General features: G+C 42.0%; 1 protein-coding gene across 1 annotated transcript in view; it reads right to left on the bottom strand.

Annotated features, from left to right (window-relative positions):
• LOC306775876 (integrin alpha-5-like) overlaps positions 1-18,221 on the bottom strand; it is a 47,387-nt gene extending 29,166 nt beyond the window's left edge. Inside the window, exons 1-9 of the mRNA XM_079266426.1 lie at positions 17,870-18,221; positions 8,992-9,116; positions 6,407-6,507; positions 4,875-4,998; positions 3,595-3,656; positions 3,381-3,426; positions 3,048-3,173; positions 397-441; positions 85-128 (exon numbers count right to left, since the gene is read on the bottom strand). Coding sequence (XP_079122552.1) covers positions 85-128; positions 397-441; positions 3,048-3,173; positions 3,381-3,426; positions 3,595-3,656; positions 4,875-4,998; positions 6,407-6,507; positions 8,992-9,116; positions 17,870-18,081 — 885 coding nt within the window. The 5' untranslated portion in view covers positions 18,082-18,221. The remainder of the gene's footprint in view (positions 1-84; positions 129-396; positions 442-3,047; positions 3,174-3,380; positions 3,427-3,594; positions 3,657-4,874; positions 4,999-6,406; positions 6,508-8,991; positions 9,117-17,869) is intronic.
• Positions 18,222-19,237: the final 1,016 nt, after the last annotated feature.

Here is a 19,237-nt window from a genome sequence, read left to right as displayed (position 1 = left end):
ATACTGCACTTCAATACTTTTATGTTTTGTCGACTGTTTGCACTGTGAATTGGTGTAATATGAAAATGATGGGGGGCTCCTTACTACTCCATACAGCATGAGTCCTTTTGGAACTCCTGTGACAAAATCTGCAGCAACGAAAGCAGGGGGCAAAAAGTTAGTAACTCATTTCAACACTGATAAATAGGAACCGTTGTGACCAACCAACAAAAAATGGATTTTTTGATTCTTTGAGACTCGAAATGTTCCCGCTTCCTGAAAGACGTAATAATCCCACCACAATCGTGTGTGTTGAGACTGCGCGGTTAAACATTAGACAGAGCTTGTGTTGGGGGTCAGTCAACCCTGTACTCAGCCATGCATTTTGTCTCTCTGTACTGTAAACATGACGCTCACCTTCATCATCATCCCCACTGAACTCGCCACCAGCCACGGAGTAACCTGCAGGAGCGATGAAGAGTGTTAGTGAGAGAAAACAGCTGACGCTGGAGGTGGTGGGTACAATGAACGGATTTATCACTGAACTTAAAAGTTACCAGATAATAATTATTATTAGAAGTAATAATGCCGACATGTAGCATCTAGTGTACTTTTGTTGAAATATTGGTATTTACTACTAAAAGAAAAAGCCTTCGTAGCGCTTCATCAACTGACGATCTAAAAAGAGTACTCTTATAACATCTTGCAATGTCTACAACAGCTTCTGATTCACAATGGATCAAAGTCTTGCTTGCATGACGCCTACATTACCCACGATGCAACTCAACCACCGACTGTTAGGTCAGAGATTCAGGTGTGTTTTGCTCGTCGCGGCTGAAGCCTGGAGCAGAGAAGAGGAGGAGGCTGCAGAGGGTGAGTGAGCTCATCTCTGTCTAACTCCACATCCGAAATCACCGGCGGCTCAATTGCATTGTGGGTAACATAGGCACCAGATTTATTTATTGGAGTGCAATACTAAATCGATAGGGTACTCTTTTAAAAACAAACAGTTATTGTGGAGTGTAACGCACCAAAAAAATCTTATAATACAAATATTTCTCAGCCACCTGGAAGGGCCACACATTCCTTTAGTGAACGTGTGAAAGGAGTTAATGAGGAACTGTAGATTTTTCTATATGAAGAGAAATGTATGTCCTGAAAGGGTCATCAAGTTGCAATACATTTATATGCCCCTCTTGAGCAGCTCTGTCTATTTCCTGGGAATCTGCCAATGAGATTGTGACATACAGAGTCTGGAGTCATGTCTTAAGTTTGTGTTGACTATCTTGGCCTGATAGTGGAACAAGAGGAAAGGTTTTTTCAGTCTTCTGTGTACAAAGTTGACAGTGGTGTTGGTGGGTAAGTCACGAAGTCTCCAAACTGGAAAGAATTCTTCCTCTGGGGAATATGAATGTGATGAAAGAACTTTAGGAAGATTTTCCAGTTCTACTTAAAATTTGGCTTGATGGTGGCACTAGAAGTCAGTAAAATCAGGAGGTTCTAAATTGTGCCTCATTAAATTAAAACCAAATTACTACTTTTCTTGGTGTTTATTGTTCCCTTGAAAGTAAATGACCAAAGTCCTGGTCAAAATGTGGACTTCATGGTGGAGTCAGACAAACGGTCAGAGGGTTACTTACACCTCAGATATTAACATTTGGGAACCATCAATATCCATGTCGAATTTATGGTATTCGGCTACTAAAATATGCTGCTCTCCACCAAAAAAAAACAACAACAACTTGGATCATGAAGTCCGGCTGCTGCCACGCATTGGTTTTGTTGTTTTGAAGCCTCGAGTTCAGCATTCGGTCCCTCGCCATCTTGTTTTTTTTGCAACCAGTGAACGGGAGTGAAGCTATTTGGACTGCGGAGGAGTGACAGAGAGAAGTTATATACGGCTTCTTTATTGCATATGTGCCAGAGCCAGATGTTTGGCATCTTTTCTTGGCTGCCAGTTCATTAATGTCTGGGGTTAGGTTCTGTGCTGTGGAAACCCTCAAGATGGAGTGAAGGTGCATCAGTGAGACTCCTGTGTGGGTTTTTGTTCATCTTCATCACAGAGAAACGCTGCTCACACAGGTATGTGCTTCCAAACATGCAGAGCATTTGAGCAGCATGTAGGCGGAGTTGAGGCATCGTTTCGGGGGTGAAGCTTGGAAACACAGAGTCATACTTTGCCTTGAGTGTCATTACACCGGAGGTCTATCAGCTCCACAGGTGCTCTTTCCACGTCAACTCACTGAGCAGTTAAAATTTAAATTTCTGAGCTGCAAAGTCGGCAAATCGCCGAATGAACTGTGCCAAGTGCAGCCAGTTTATCAGCAAAATGCGCAGTCGGGAACACAGCGGTGGCGACACGGTTTGTCAACACGGAAAGTGACCCAAGTTTCTTTGCTGCATCTGAGTCTCACACAGGCGCAGCTTGGTTTGGAAAGCTCTCACTGCATCACACACGTCTGTGATCACTCGTCCCCATCCATGAAGCTGGAGGTTTAGTGAGATGCTTCGTTATATCGCACAAAAAGTCCAGCTCACATCGCCACTTTTCGTCCCGGAGCTCTGTGGTGTGGCGGGCCAGGTATGATAGACATATGACATTTTGTCACGGGCCGGATGTAATTGTTTCTGAGGGCCGGATTTGGCCCGCGGGCCCTGAGATTGACATGTCTGCCCGAAAGCATACCCTGTTTCATCGTCTGTTATACTTTAATGGGAGCATAATGTACTAAATGAACATCATGTTGTATTGAAGAAGACTTGAAACTAGAGATACCATAAACTCATGTTTACAATGTTTACTGAGGTAATAAATCAAGTGAGAAGTAGAGTCATTTTCTCATAGACTTCTATACAATCTGACTTCTTTTTGCAACCAGAGGAGTCGCCCCCTGATGGCCATTAGAAAGAATGCAAGTTTAAGGCTCTTCCACGTTGGCTTCACTTTTCAGAACCGGAGGTATAAGTAGTGTTTGTCATATCCGTAGCAGTATTGTGAGGGTTGGTATACAGTATTAATACTACATCTAGTTTTAACAGTCCTATTTGACTCAAGTGTACTTCCTCACCCAGGTAACTGTCATCATAGCTCCCCTGCACCTGTCGTGTCTGAATCTGCCCGGCGACGGACAGCAGAAAGTAGGAGGGGTAGTAGGCCTTCACAATCTCTTCTGTGGTGGCTGAGATCAGCTGGCCTACGGGATGGATGGGCAAGAAAGGGTCAAAGGTCAGAGCTTAAAATAAGACATGTGACTTTCTGAACTTCTGGCTCCTGAGTTGTTCCGCTTTAGTTTGTCCACAGGCAAATAGAACGTATTGATTTTGAGACGCATTCAGAGGAAGAATCTATTGGAAGTTGTCTATATAAAGATCCATGCTGGTCCACATTCTTGCGAGCTCACCTTGCCAGTAAAAGCTGCCCGGTCCTCCAAGCACAACCCTGCCGTCCTGCAACACACAACAGTTGCCAGAGTCTGTGTGTCACCGTGAGTTTCAACAAACAAACTCTGCAAATCTGATGTACTGTACTGAGCGAAATCCCCACTGCTTATTCCAACCAAAACAGAGGAACGACAAGTATGTGATTATGTAGAAACTAGCAAATATTTCGCTTACCTTGGTGAAGTCTGCACTAAATCCCCCCTGACAATAGCCCTGTCCAACAGGTCCGTGTCTTTCTGCAACGAACAGCACCAAACATGGGAAACACTAATAATATTTCTGTTTCATGAAAACATTCTGTTCTGTTGAGGGCATAATTCTCCCGTGCAATTTTAGCAACATTTCAATTGTACATTGACCCAAAACTGAATTCCAGACACTTTGAAAACAACAGAGGAAAACAGAAAAAAAACAAAGTTCCAGGGTAAATTTGTAGCTTCAGCTTCATCTGGTAACAGTCGATGAGTTCACAGAGCTGACCAAAATTGTAGGCAGCACCCTTCATAAGATAAGCAGGAAGCTGTATTCTAAATATTCAATATACCAACTATATTGTTTTAAACTGAGCAAGACTAATCCTGAACTACAACTTTTTCTTTTCCTCTTGATGTCCACAGGTTTGCAACACAGGGCAAATATTAGCACTCTCTCCTACATTCATTCATATGGTTTTACGTTGTTGGGACATGCTAAGCCTTGGTGCCGTGAAAAATATTGATAGAGCAACGTGACAAGAGTCTTCTTCTTTGACTATTGGGACAATCATGCAGTCAGTTTTGGAATGATTTGGGAGATGTAAACAAGAAGCATTATGTTGCCATTCGCAACACAAGTTCGCTTTAGGCTGCAACTTGAGTCCCTTTTTAGCCTACATTTGTTTACAGTCTGTAGCGCCATTGAAAGTATGTCGAATTAGCTATTAGCAGTTCCTGTTTGCAGTGTATGTACCCATGTACAGACAACTATCACTGGATTACTTTTATATTGATGAAAAAAGTAAAAATGTGCAGATTCTCAGGCAAGTTCTGGGGTAACAAGAGAATTTACGGACGTTTATTTGTGAGGACATTGGAGAATGATGCCCTCCGGAAGTGTAAGTCACAGACCTGATACACATATAAAACTGTGTGCATACTGTGTGTATCATGTCTGTGTTGTGACTCTGAGAGAGAGTCCGATTTTTGAAGCAAGTTGCAGCAATCGTGCGCTAAAGATTCTAACTACCCAATGCTCCTCCGTGAGCTGTTGATAAGTTAACAAGTGGGTTCAATCAGCGGATGGAACTTCTTTTTGTTCAACACAGGCATGTGAGCTGCACTCCAGTCTTCCCTCGTAGCTATTTTCGACAAACAAAGGTCTGAGAAACCCACATAGTTATCAGCTATCTGGTGAACATAGTCGAGTATCCGTCACCTAAACACCACCGGCGGTTGGCTGTCATTGCAGCTGCTCACCTGTCCGGCAGGGGGCGTACTCCACGAACGTTTTGAGACCATCTACAGACAGGTAGCAGGTTCCTGTGACGTCGGCGAAGGGTGCGTCATGTTCGGTCCTCCAGTAATACCTGGGAGCACAAGCCTGGCAAGAAGAATGAGACGGCTCAATGACAACAGGACATGACCGTATGTTTAAGCAGCAGCTGTGTGCTGCTCTGTATTTCATTTACAGGAATGTATTCAATGTCATTTGCTGTACTCATGGTTAAGTGCTCATTTTGTAACCCTTCGTCTTTGTAAAAGTGAAGCATATTGTTTGAAAATACTTGCAATAATCGGAAACCATCAAACTGTGTTAGCATCCAAGGAAAGACACCAATGAGTCTACCCTACAAGAACAATACTGTTCCTTTATCTCAATGTCTTCTACATGAATTATCAACAGCTGAGGTTGATTACGTTTTGCCTGGGCCCTGTAATTCTTTGCTGTGTTAGCATCCAGCTAAATTAGCGTGACGCATTCAGCGTTCTTCAATCTCGGAACCCATCGGCTGTCGGTCTGACGCCGGCCAATATTTCTGGGGTTCTGGCGAAGACAGCAGATATCCAGATAACAGACTTCCTCTTGTGCCGGTAATTGTTTACAGTCGGATTAGCGACATGACCCGCGAAAATCAAGCAGAGCGCCAGGATTTCAATTTTGGATGGGCCAAAGTAATTTTGGCTTGGCCATTTTATGACAGAAGTTAAAACTAGTTACCCTTCCTTTGATGGTTTCCAACTGGTAGACTCGCTAAAAGAGAAATGACTGACATCATGGTGGAAGGGGACTAGCGCATCTGGTTGATTATGACACTTTAATATTTTTCTAAAACATTTTCAATGCAGAGATAGTTTATTATTACAAAGGTTCTATGCCTTTATTGTTCATTTAATCTCATTCTATTTATCAAAAATGCCAAACCCAGGCACGTGAGGCCCACCTACAATGCCTCTGCTGGCGTAAATGGAGTTTGAGTTGAGAGATGAAGTCAACCACCGGATTGTTTCACAATTGGCAATTAGCCAAGGTAAGATTGTCAGACGATAAGTGGTGAGTTCCAAGATTGCATTTTTACCAATGTGTACCGCCTCTTTTGCTCTTCATACAAACCTTTACTCAGTATGTAACCAAAGCCCACTCAAATGGGATTACTCAATACTACTTGGACTACAAATGGAAACCAGAACGCTTCAGATACCTATATGTTGGCCTGTTGCCTACAGATTCAGCATTCATATGCAGATAGATTTTTTAATACCAAAGCTTATGGTGAAAGAGTCGTCAGATTGTTGGTTGAGTTTACTTGTTTTCTGCATGGGACTCAGTGTTAGAAATGTTCGGAAACGTGGACATTAAGCAACCCTGCATCGAGTCCCAAAAGGCCATATTTTAAAAATCCCTGCTCGCGCACCAACAATAATAGTTTATTGATTGTTGACACAATTGTTTGCATAGCATATCATCCCACAGTATCCAAACAGAACAACCAACCCTGACCCGCTCTTACCAGGATGCTGTTGCCATGGGAACGCACTGTAGCTCCAAACCACTGATGGGACTTGAACTCGACCTGAGTGTTCACACCATTTATGTAAAAATATCGATCCCCTAGAAGAACATAGAGAGAAAAAACATATATTATGGCGTATTGACACAGAGTTGTAGACAGCTCTTTCCATGAGTGAATAACTTATCGCTGCTATACTTTCCACAATGTCAGGAGTTGCTGTTTTAACGAAGTCAAAGATCCCCCTGTCATCGGTGGTTGATATCTGTGCTGTCAGGGCTTCGTTTGAAAGAGCTCCCTCACATGTTTTTGTTTTTTTACATGGATATTTTACGGCCTTGCTCCCGGGGTCTGCAGTCTTAATCCATCCTCCATGCTATAGCAGACATCAAACAGCTCAAACAGACTTGGACCTTGTTGTTACTGTAACCCAAACGGCTGTACTTCATTGTCAGGACCTGTTTTAAGAAGAGGCCCAGGCAGCGAGGAGGCAAGGAATAGTGATGAGGGATGGGATGATGGAGCGCTAGAGGTGTGTGTGTGTGTGTGTGTGTGTGTGGGGGGGGGGGGGGTTCCTGGCAAATGTTTTAGTTTGAAGCCTCAGCAACATTACATCGCCATGATTTGTTTGCTTTCAACATTAATTAATCAATTCATTTGGCGAAATAGAAAGTAATATTTCTTCTTAAACTGCTATTCCTGGTTCATAGCCAGGAATAGCCAGGTTGCCTTTATGTCCTATGGAACAATGTAAAAACAAGTTCCAGGCTTTGAAATACTGTTCACATCCTTATCCAAGTACAAAATTAAAGTATCTGATGTTGGGGTTTGCTGTCAGATGCTAATTCCTTCTACATGCATGATTTTGTCACACCTACAGGGAAAAAACTTGCCATTCAGCATACTTGAAAAGTAATTTTACAAAACCTGACACCTTAACTCCTTCTTAAATATGCCTGCAACTGTGGTACACTGTGGTATATATTTTCTGATATATATGTCCCGTTGTCCGTAGCAGAGTGGTGACATTAAACTCTCCTGGCTGCAACCCAGTGCCTGTTTATTAACGGAGTCTGGGCTGTGTCCTCAAACACACCATGAATCTAACATGGATGGATTACTGTAACGGGCCTACCGAGCAAAGGCCCAGGGGCCCAAAGTGTCAGGGCCACTCTTAGCTTTCACCTGCAAAATGTCACAGAGACACATACCAGCCAAGAAGACACTAAAAATAAACCACAAGGAAATGTAAAACAATATCAAACAAAAAGACACAAAGCAACTGCAAAAAGGGGCAAAACAACTAGAAAGAGACACAAAATGACCACCAAGACACAACACAACTACAAAGATACACCAGATGGCCACAAAGTCACAACATAACTACAAAGAAACACAAAACAACTTCAAAGAGCCAAAACAACTGTAAGCAGGCACATAATGACCACAAAGACACAAAAAGACCACAAAATGATCACAAAAAGACCACAAATAGATTCAAAACAACTACAAAGAGACACAAAATTACCATAAAGAAACATAAAACAACTTCAAAGAGACACAAAACAACTAGAGACACAAAATGAACACAAAGAAACATAAAACAACTTCAAAGAGACAGAAAATGACAACAAAAAGAGGCTTAACAGAGATAAGTAGGAGAGATGTTGGGTCTTCTCGCACGTATGTGCCCAACAGCCCATTGTCTCTTCATCCACCCATGACTACTGGATGTAAATGCAGGTGTTTGTAGACCTATGGTACGTGTGAACATAAGTGTGGTTTTGAATGGTTTTTCTACGCTGTCTCGTGTTTCAGAGGCTGTCTGCAGAGCCTGTTGTTTAACAGTATGTACGGTAGGTGTGTATTTATGTACGCAGAGTTTGCTCTGAGTCAGTGCAAACCGCCACTCGATATCAGCATTCAAGAGCGTACGATAAGTTAGACCCTGTGATCCTCAAACGGTGGTCCTTATCGCTTCCTGAAGTTCTGATGGAGATGATTATTTTTCTGGCAGAGCTGGGGGCAGCCCCGGTCCTCTGGGGTCCTTGTCCCCGTAACGACTCTGCCCTAATTAAAGAGCGCTCACAACACTAGGCCCCAGTCCAGCAGGAAATCAAGGCTCTGTGAAAACACTGCAAAACACAGCCCAAGTCCCAGAAGTGAGGGTGAGTGAGCGTGGAGGAAAGCCTCAGTCACCATTAACACATCGGAGAGACATTAAAGGCTGGTTTCAATGAAAACAGAAAAGCGTTGGATTAGGAGCCGTAAGATGGCAGGGAGCCATCCCCCAAGGTCACGCCCAACGGGATGCAACCTATACCTTCTCTCAGTCACTTTTATGGCTGGTTAGAGACAGCTGAGGGATCACTACTCAGTCCTGTCTCAACTGTTTAACAGTACCATTGGGGAAAGTGACATTTTTATATCCTGGAACAATGTGAGCTACCAACTACTGCTGTGATTCACGATATGGAGACAATTTCTCTCCCTTGGAATTTGAATATTGAGCTCGATTTTTCAGAGGTCACATTTCTATCCGCAAAGAGGCCGGCCGTCAATTTAGGTTTAACAAGACACCCTACCTTGCTTGTCAAAGTTGATCACGCTGCAGTTAGCTTGGCTCCAGGGGCACAGGAACACAGCTCCTCCTTCAGTGACGTCGGGTTGGCTGGTGTTGGCTTTCGGGGCGCCGATCAAAACACTGATACTAGACAGCAGAGAGGAAAACAAAATCTTACATTGTGGTGACGGACTGTGTCCAGGAAAAGTCCAAGGTTAGACCATCTGTTATGATTTATGATCCTAAGCATTTAACTGGTCTTGTGAAATCAAGTTGTGTCATACACACAGCTGATGAAACAAGTATGAATCTGGACATACTTCAAAAGAATTGCATCCCATCTCCCAAAGCAAAGGAGTGTTCCCAAAATGTCTAACTATTTCTTTCATCACAGGATCGGGCAATGTAGAGATATTTCATGGATATTGTGGATTTATGTATCGGATTGTATCGTATCTGGGAATAGAAATCGTCTTTGATTTTGATTTGGTAATATTGCATAAGTGTTGTTTTAAGGGATAACAAAAAACAGTAAAGTGATAACAAAAGAGAGACAAAAAATGACCACCAAGACACAACTACAAAGAGACACAACAACAAAGATACACCAAATGACCACAAAGTCACAACATAACTACAAAGAAACACAAAACAACTACAAAGAGCCAAAACAAGCCAACTATAACAACAACTACAACATCAGAGACAAGAAACAACTACAAAGAGCCAAAACAATACAACTTTAGCTGTTCTATTATTTGCCCACTTAGTTATCATATCCACATTACTAATATTTGTTTATCAACAGTCTCATTGTGTAAGTGAGATTGGTCAAATGTACAATATTGCCGCAAGATCGTTATCGAGGTATTTGATCAAAAATAACGTGAGGTGTGATTTTCTCCATATCGCCAAGCCCATTTGATCAGAACGAAAATCATGACAGAGAGGACACCAAACTATGTTGGCCTGAAGAGAAAGCAAACTACGAAGACAGTTGAGAAGTACCGGTACGGTAGTATTACCACAAAGAAGTGGTACCAAGGCTGACTTCTCCTTTATCAATCCCTGCTCCAGTTTAAGGGGCCTTATATGGAAGAGCGCTATACTGTTTCATATACGTACAAAGTTCACAGCTAATGCCTCAGTGGCTGTATTTCTGCAGATCCCTATCATTATCGCTGCCATGGAGGTTTGTTAATGTTAGATACAGGATAAAACACTATGTCCAGCACTGCTGCCCGGAAGTGTGAACATCTGTCTATGATCAACAATGCTGACATAGTGTTCACATATTGTCACATCAAGTTGAGCCAAAGCTCTGCAACCTCAGCATGAGGTCAAAGTCTGCATTGCAATCCTTTTTTTATGAAGCCGAGTAAAGATTTCTTCAGCAGCAAAGACAGTTTTCAATACAAATGTAAATCTATGCAGAAAAGAAGGTCAGGAATTAACTTGGGGTTTTCTTTGAAGATGACCTTTGAAAGCTTCTTAAGCGCTGTAGATTTCAAACCTGCATCCATTAGTGTAACAAGTTGTAAAAACAACACTGACATAGCTTCACCTCATGAATTTTACAAAGCAGATGTTCACCAGCTAGTCTCTGGCTGTGTTTGTCTGCTGTTTGGTGCAGAGCAGGTAGTGTACAGGGCACTGATCGGGTCTCGTTTACAACCAGCTGTCCGCTGCTGCTGGAAACAATGCTGACACAAGCTGTGAGAGTGAACCAAAAGACAGGAAACAGACAGGAGTACAAGCACAGACGATAAGCGATATACTGTTGTGGGTGCGCGTGGCAGTGAAACTTATTATTTACGCCTATAGAAAGGCTTAAAATAATCAATATCAGTTTAAGTGCATGCTATATTTAAAATATGTTCACCTCTTTACCTTGCCGTCAGACGGCCCTTTCCAACGGGGAACTGAAGCCATTGTCTATGTTCTCTTCAAAGCCACCAGACTCCTTGAAAAATAATTGTATTTTTACATCGCTAAACACGGGAGTCTCTGGTCAACCGCTGCCTCGATTGGTGAGTTTGTTTGTGTTATTGTGGGACTTTGGTGTTTGAAAGGGTTACGGTACTTTTGAGAAGTAGTGCAAATATTATAGCTCTTTTTATAGCATACTGAAACTCCTTGTTTTTTTTGTTTAGTTGGCCAGACAAAGATGTGATGATTTTATTGTTATTTTTGGTAATGAATCCAAATTTATGGTGAGTGTGTGTGTGTATATACGTGTGCTACGAATCAGCTTTCAAGGTTTTCAGACAGCCCTGCTAAAAAAAGTCCTGGCCCAGAGAGAATGGCACAACTTAAGACTTTGGTGACTGATGACATTAGCAGAGATCAGACCAACTCTGTACTTCCGCCCCCATCCCCCCGAAATGTCTGGAGAGCACAAGAGGAATATGTACATGGCTGGATAAGCTTTCCTTGTAAACCACTCACTCCACAGCCACTTAGCCGACGAGGGTGCAGGCTTTCAGTGGCCTTCTCCTACAAAGATCCGTGACGACCACCCCACCACCCCTGTGATCTCTGCACGTGTTGAGTTGAAAGAGTCAATTAAAAGCACTTGTAACGGAAACTTAACAGCCAACAATCACCTCCTCGACAACATGATGTGAATCAGGATCGGGATGATGGGTGCTTCTGTTGAGATCTGAAATAAGGATTCCTTTCCTTTAACTCAAGTTCAACAGGAACAACTGCAAACGGCAAATGCTTGCAAAGTGCAAAATGCATGCAAATGGCTTAGAGGCATGGCCAGGTCAAAGGATTTCTGAACTCCAGTGAATGCAATGACATAGACACGTTATTCTGAAACAAGTCATATCCAAATGGTAGGTCTTACTTAATTTAACTATTCATATGCATCATAACCTACTCAAAACATTTCCTCGACACAAAAATTATTTTTTAATCTTTTATCTAATTTTCTCTAAAATACGGAATAGTTATACCCTTTCAGACCTCTTAAGGTATTTCAACGAAACAATTTAATGAAGGACAATGGCTTGAGCTGAATTTCTCAAACCTCATATTGAGCATATTGCTTCAATTTAAGGGGCACATAATACTGATATGACCTTCCAGTACATTCAGTAATGAATGTCCATGGAACCATCAGAGCCCCTGTATCTAAGCTAACCCAGTTCAAGTTTCTCAAGATGTTATCTGGCTTGCTATAATAAACAGGATATGACGGTTGTATGAGCTAGAAACCCCAACCCGAATATCAGCTTTGTTTGGTTTGCATGTAAATACATTCATTACACTCATTACCTCAATGACAGAAGTTTCAATGTCTCTGTGGGTGATTTTGTGTCTGTTACCTCTCCACTGTCTTGTGGTGTACCGCAGGGCTCGGTTCTGGGGCCTCTGTTATTTTCCCTTTATCTGTTACCTTTGGGACCGATCATAAAAAGCTATAATGTGTCCTATCATTTATATGCAGATGATATCCAACTCCATCTGTCATTCAAACCCAGCGAGGCATTCACATTAACTAGGCTCCTTGACTGTGTCAATGCCATCAGATACTGGACGGCAGAAAACTGCTTGCAACTCAACGACTCTAAGACGGAGGTCCTAGTTATTGCTGCAGAGGAGCTTGTCCCCATGATCAGGCAGATTATTAGTCCTCTCTCCTCTGCTGCCCATTGCAACCTGCGCAATCTAGGGATTTTCTTTGATCGATCCATGTCGTTTGACCCTCATGTTAAGCAGCTGTCCAGGTCATGTTTCTTCCATCTAAGAAATATCAGTAAACTGAGATCTGTAGTATCAACACCTGAATTAGAAATGATCATACACACATTTATCTCTTCAAGCATTGACTACTGCAACTCACTTTTCACATCACTCAGTGTATCTGCTCTTAACCGTCTGCAGGTCATCCAAAATGCTGCCGCCAGATTACTCACCAGAACAAATCGACGGTCTCACATCACCCCCGTACTCCGATCTCTCCACTGGCTCCCTGTAGCATCTAGGATACACTTTAAAATTCTCACCATCACTTACAGAGCACTTCACGGTCAGGCTCCGGCTTATGTAGCTGATCTACTTCGCCCCTATTGACCCGCCCGCACTCTCAGGTCAAATGCTCTAGGTCTTCTGTCAGTCCCACGCACACGATTTAAGACCCGTGGTGACCGAGCCTTTGAGGCAGTGGCCCCAAGGCTCTGGAATGCTCTGCCTGCAACGCTGCGCCTCGCAGATACTGTGAATACTTTTAAGAACCAGCTCAAAACCCACCTGTTTAGGCTGGCGTTTGTGTAAAAGTAAACCCATGTCCTAGACCTGCTCTTAAAATATGTTTTACATTTTTATTTTATTTTTTATTATTTTTAATATTTTTATTTTCTCTGTGTAGATAATTTATTGACCCTTGGGTCACATTGTGTTTTTATGCTTTTAAATGTCTGCTCTGTTAAGCACTTTGTGATACCACTGTCTGTGAAAAGCGCTATATAAATAAAATGAATTCATTCATTCATGTGGGTGGCCCAGAATAATCTGACACAACACTCAATTAGCGTGATTTTATAGTAGTATTTTAGTCAAATGTGCACTTTTGGGTTAACTTACATTAAAGCTGCGCTACAATATAAGCTGGACAAAAATATCCACTCTTCTAGACATTTGCTGAATTGACCAAATGAAATCTGGTTCTATTACTAATACACCGTAATAACCGGATCAAGATCGTCTTGAAATTTAGGAGTACAACCAGACACATGCATTGACTGTGACTGGCTGTGCAGTAAAATTGTGCAGGTAACATTTGGTGGCCGTTAATGTAGAGCTCAGACAGGTTGGTAAACATAAAGAGGTTCACTGACATCAGGTCGCAGGATCTCAACATCTGCATCCCATTTTCATGCTACAGACTAATTCTATAGATGTATGTTGTGGGTCTGTGGTGTGTTTACAAGGGGAAAGTGACAAAATCAAGTACACTCAAACAAGACTAAAAGTTTATAGACATGCTAACAGCTCTGAGAGGCTGGGCATAAGCACAGCTAAATGCCCGTATCAGCATGCTAACATGCCCACAATGACATCGCTAGCATGGGGAGGTTTCGTCAAGACCCCAGAAAGAGCGTTGGGCTTTAAAGCTGACTTTACATAGTGGCCAAACCATGGAAATGCACAGGTCCGTCACATGATGCCATTGGGCCCAACAATACTTTTTCCCATAGACTTACATTGGGAGAGAGACGTCTGTTACTCAGCGGTTACATTTTTTGAAAGTTAATTAACTTCCCAGCACTAACACTTGCATAGTCGGTATTGAAATGATTAGGTCCTAAAAGTTTTACAATAGACTAATAGCCAAATTCAGAGTTATTTTCCTTCCCCGTTCGTGTAATGATCCTGATCCCGAGTGGCGGGGTTAAAGGTAACGCTAGTGCGCTTGCTCTATGGGCCCATAGATGCAGAAAACAAGAGGGTAACTTTATCTGAATTTTATACCCAGAAGTCAAACTTTTTTTTTGCAACATCCTGTTATCTTTATACATCCATGTGTTTAGCATGTATATGTTCCCCATCATAGCTTAGCGTGTTAGCACACTAACATTTACAAATTTGCTCTAAACACAGGCACAGGTGAAGCTGGCGGGAATGTCATTAGTTGTGGAAGCTATTTGGTCCTAAACCAAAGTATTGGAAAAACATTTTACCTGATGGTAGCGCTCGAGGAAAAGTCACCAAAGTGAGTAGGATTCAACCTGAGGGGGACATAAATAATCCAGTCTGGACCAAAGCGGTGGATTTAGCCAAAAAGACATGGCCAAAGAGCCATAGCCAGTTTACTCTTGATGTACAATATTGAACCATCCCTTCCAACTCACTTGATGCATGCCTCGCCAACCAGACTTATTGACTGGATATGTGTGCCGAGGCAGTGAAAACAGAGCTGGCGTGGTGTGCAACATGAGCAACTCTCAACAAGGCTTCCTACAGCCAAACAGTGTAGTAATTGTCCGAGTGCATGACAACCAGCAGAAGCCATCCCATCAGCAGGAAAAATAACATCCAACTCATTCAGGAAGAAATCCTTTCTCCCGGCGCGTGGTTTACCCACCACAGAACAAAAAACGCTAGATTCACATGACGATGTTCAACCCTAGTTGTAAACCGTCAAAATGCATGAATTTGGTCAGAAACAAAATGTTGTATTGTTCGGTTTGAGTAAAGCTACTGGAGGCAGAGGGGGGGGGGGGGGCTTAGTCTGAACAGATTGGTCTAAATCTACATGTCAGTAATGACTCAACAACATGCCCTCTAACTGCCAGAAGCTTAGTTAAGCAAACTGAGAGTCTTAACCAATTTCCTCACAGGAACATATCTACATTCATTAAAACCAACATTGATGTTACTCTGTGAGCCCTTGAGGATGTTAATGAGGGATAGTGGTGGAAGAAGTACTGAGTAAAAGTATCAATGAATAAATAAAAGTGAAAAGTAAAAGTCCTGCATTCAAAAATGTATCAAAATATATTTCAAGTACCAAATGTTGAAGTACTAATTATGCAGAAAAATGTGTGTAATTGGATTACACTCATTTATGCAGTCATGTGTTCATCACTTTAATGTTGCAGCTGGTAAAGGTGAGGCTAATTTTACTTGACTTACTATGCTGTTGAGTAGCTTATGAATTTACCATATCTTAACCAATCGGCAAAGTCATTAGCAACTGAAGTTATCAAGTATGTTTAGTGGAGTAAAAAATACAATATTTGATAAGACAGCGGATAAAGTGTAACTGGGAGTTATATGGAAAAGATGTGAGCATATTTTTGCAGGTTATCATAAACAGATTAATAGCCGATAGGCTAGATTTATGACATCATCTCAGAAGGGCTTTCAGGTGATGCTACAGCAGATGTGAACAGCTGGTTGAGAGGGTGTTCTGGCTGGATGAGCCAAAAATGTATTACGACTGTCTCAACAGGTGTAAATAGAGCTACTGTAGTAAAGCAGGAGGCGATGTGGTCAGCTAGCCATCAATGTCTTCAAGACGGGCAAAAAAAAAAGAGTTCATATTAGTACCATGGAAGAAAAATACTTATTTAAGTATCAAAATTATGAAGAAAATGAGTTGTTTTAAGTCCAGGTGACACTGCGCCTAACTACTCCATTACACAAGCGTTATGGCTCACGCTACTTTCTGCTTCAGGAAAATGAAAATATTTTATGAGCTTCTCTCTTTAATGGAGCAACATTTAAAATTGCCATCAATTTAAAATATAAATACTTCAGTAAACTACCTGTATTTCTAAATGACTAACCGTACTTGGTGTATCTACATCTGCTTTATGCTAACAGATAACTGTGGTTGCAGGTTAGCATTACTGGTGTCTGTCTGCTGTTTAGCTAGCTAGCTAGCTAGCTAACAGTTTGTCAAGTTTAAAGTAAGAATATAGTAATTGCTAAACAACAGCCACTTTGGCAACAAGTGACAATTATGGGATGATGATGAATAGCAAAACATAGCGTAACAGTAAGTGGGCCTACAAGTAGCGAAGAGTAGTAAAATTAGCAAACAGTCGCACAGAAATATATATCTAAAGTTTGCTAACATAAGCTACCGAAAGCTTCTTATCTGACCAACGCTGTAAGAGTAAAACCCCTGACTGTATTGAATTGAGAAAGGGTGCGTTGTGTTGGCTATAAATTAAAAAAATGTAAACAGGAAGAATCTCTTTTTTAAATGTTACAAAGTATCGCTTCAACTAGAACTTTTATGTACAGAAGGATGAAAATATATCAACTTCCGTGTAAAAATGTAAAATACTAGATTGTCACGCCATATATTTACATATAACCATACATTTATATATAGCCATACATTTTTTGTAAATTCAGATGCATCACTCTGACTTGAATGTAATGGCAACACACGAGAGGCACAGAATGTCAATGTATAGCCAATTAGCCTAACGGAGAACCATAAAGCCATCGTCCACAGTCAGATGAGAGCTAGATCACACTTCATTCATATCCAAGTCACTTTTGGATGATGACGTGTGCGTGTGTTCCACACCGGAGCCCACAGGAGAGTTTTCTCAATGAGCCAAAACAGGTGACGGTATAGCCTGCAGGCTGTGTGAATGAAGAACATGTCTGATCTTTGACTTTATCTCACTCGACAGCTCCTCATCTGTCAACAGAACAAACGAAACAGCAGGAAACCCACAAGTGTCCCTTTAGTAGATATTCAGAGGAAGATTAGCATAATGTCTTACTTTGCTGTGGGTTGACCCCCTCCTCTCTGAATCAAACACAGAGTGGTATGTCTGTTTCCAATCACACAAGTGGGCTGGAATCCAGTGTGTGTTGTGTGTGCGTGTGTGAGAGAGTGTGACAGAGAGAGAGAGAGAGAGCGAGAGAGAGAGAGAGCGAGAGAGAGAGAGAGATGCCTAGAGAGGCATTTAACTTTGTACCCTAACATTTCCATTTCACCATAAAATATATTCAACAGACTGTCTAACTTTGTTGCTCTAACTCTAAATGTTGTATTTTGTTTTGTTTTGTAATGTATAGTTGGTCAAATGTATTTCTTTTTTAATTAGGCTGCTACATTTATGTTCGTTCATACACATTAAAAACCTGCAAGTTTTATAGGAATGGGCTATTATAAGAATACACTGATATTGTACAATATAAAATATGAAGTATGTCTGCAGAAATCACTCTTAAGCACAGATACACAATTAAGATATTGTAAATAGAGGTATAAGAGACCATGAGTCCAGTTAATCCCTCAGTCATGTATTCTCTACAGTGATATTATACAGGCTATAATAAAACAGTGATTTTGAACTGTACACAATGCTGCAAACTTTCTCCCGCTGTCTTGCCAAAGTGGCAGCAAGTTCTGCTTTCACCTGGATGAGTTGCCGAAGAACTCCACCGAATAGCCGAAATAACTCCCCCGCGGTCCGGTGAAAACAACGCGTCTCTCCGTGTCCAAGTTAAAAGCGGCGCACAGCTGCGCCAGAACCACCACCGCCGCCGCAGCTACAGGTCCGACCGACGCGGAGCGACGACAGCGGTTTCCCCACGACCGGGTAGGTGAAAGTGCAGGAACGGTGCCCATCTCTTCTTTTGCGCGTCTCCTCTTTCATCGAATGGCCGAAGCGCAAAACGCATCATCCGTGCTGCTCCTTTAATGTATGGTGATCATAAACTGGTGTCCTGAATATTAAATCCAACCCCCCACTTTCAGCTCCAGCGACAGGTCCGGTGCGTTGATCCAGAGTGCATAAGTGAAATGTAAAGGAAGGCTAGACAGGGGGGGGAGAGAGGGAGGGAGGGAGGGGGGGGGGGGGGGGGGGGGGGGTTGCAACCTCATTTGGGGTGGAGCTTTAAATATTACCAGGCAGTCTGGTCCCAAAGAAACAGGACTATGGTACACGCTGTAAAAACCCAAGACACAACTCCAGTCTTTTATTAGACTAATGTCAGAGACGGGAATTACAAAAACAAAAAAAATCATCATCAAGTATCATAAACACATTGTAAATTATTATGGGATTACCATTCATGCAAGATTGTTGTGATTTTTTTATCTTCTTTAAATTGACAGCCCAATGTGAACGATGGTTGCCAGTTCCGGTGCTTTATTAAGTGGGACACGAAATAGAACCGAGCTGAAAACATCTGGGGCCGGAAACTACACTTCCGTAGTTATTTTAACCCAAACGACAACCTTTTCCTAAACCGAACCAAGTAGTTTTGTTGCCTAAATCTAAATGAGTTGTTTCCTGTGAAGACGGAAGTTTATTTTGACCGTATGTAAACTGACACGTGTTGCTGGCTTCTGAAAGAGGAGTGTACCATGTTGTAAGATATCATACGAACCGTATGAGGATGCGTTGCTCATGTTACCTGAAGGCCACCATAGTTCTCAAATAACAGCGGTAAGAGTACCAAGAGTTGCAATATTCAACCGCTCCACTAAATGCCCCCAAATCCTACACATTTGCCCTTTCATGGCATCTTTTACATGCTCAGTCCGTCCGGTGTAAGTAGAATGAGAAGGAGTTAGTTGTGAAAACAGAGCAGTGATAATTGTGAACAAATCACTAGAAAACACTAGAAATCATCTCAGTGTGCTGCTCGCTGTCAGAAAGTTGCGGTTATGTTCTAACATACTCTACAAGTCTGGACAGAATTCAGTGTGACTAAACCTGGAAAGCCCACAGACATCCATCTTCAGCTCTGTCTCTCGTCACTTGGCTGGAACTGAACTT

Source organism: Melanostigma gelatinosum (genome assembly GCF_949748355.1).
Source record: "Melanostigma gelatinosum genome assembly, chromosome: 3".
NCBI classification, from domain to species: Eukaryota; Metazoa; Chordata; class Actinopteri; order Perciformes; family Zoarcidae; genus Melanostigma; species Melanostigma gelatinosum.
The sequence above is the reverse complement of the archived record's forward strand: the minus strand, read 5'-3'. Positions and strand labels throughout refer to the sequence as shown.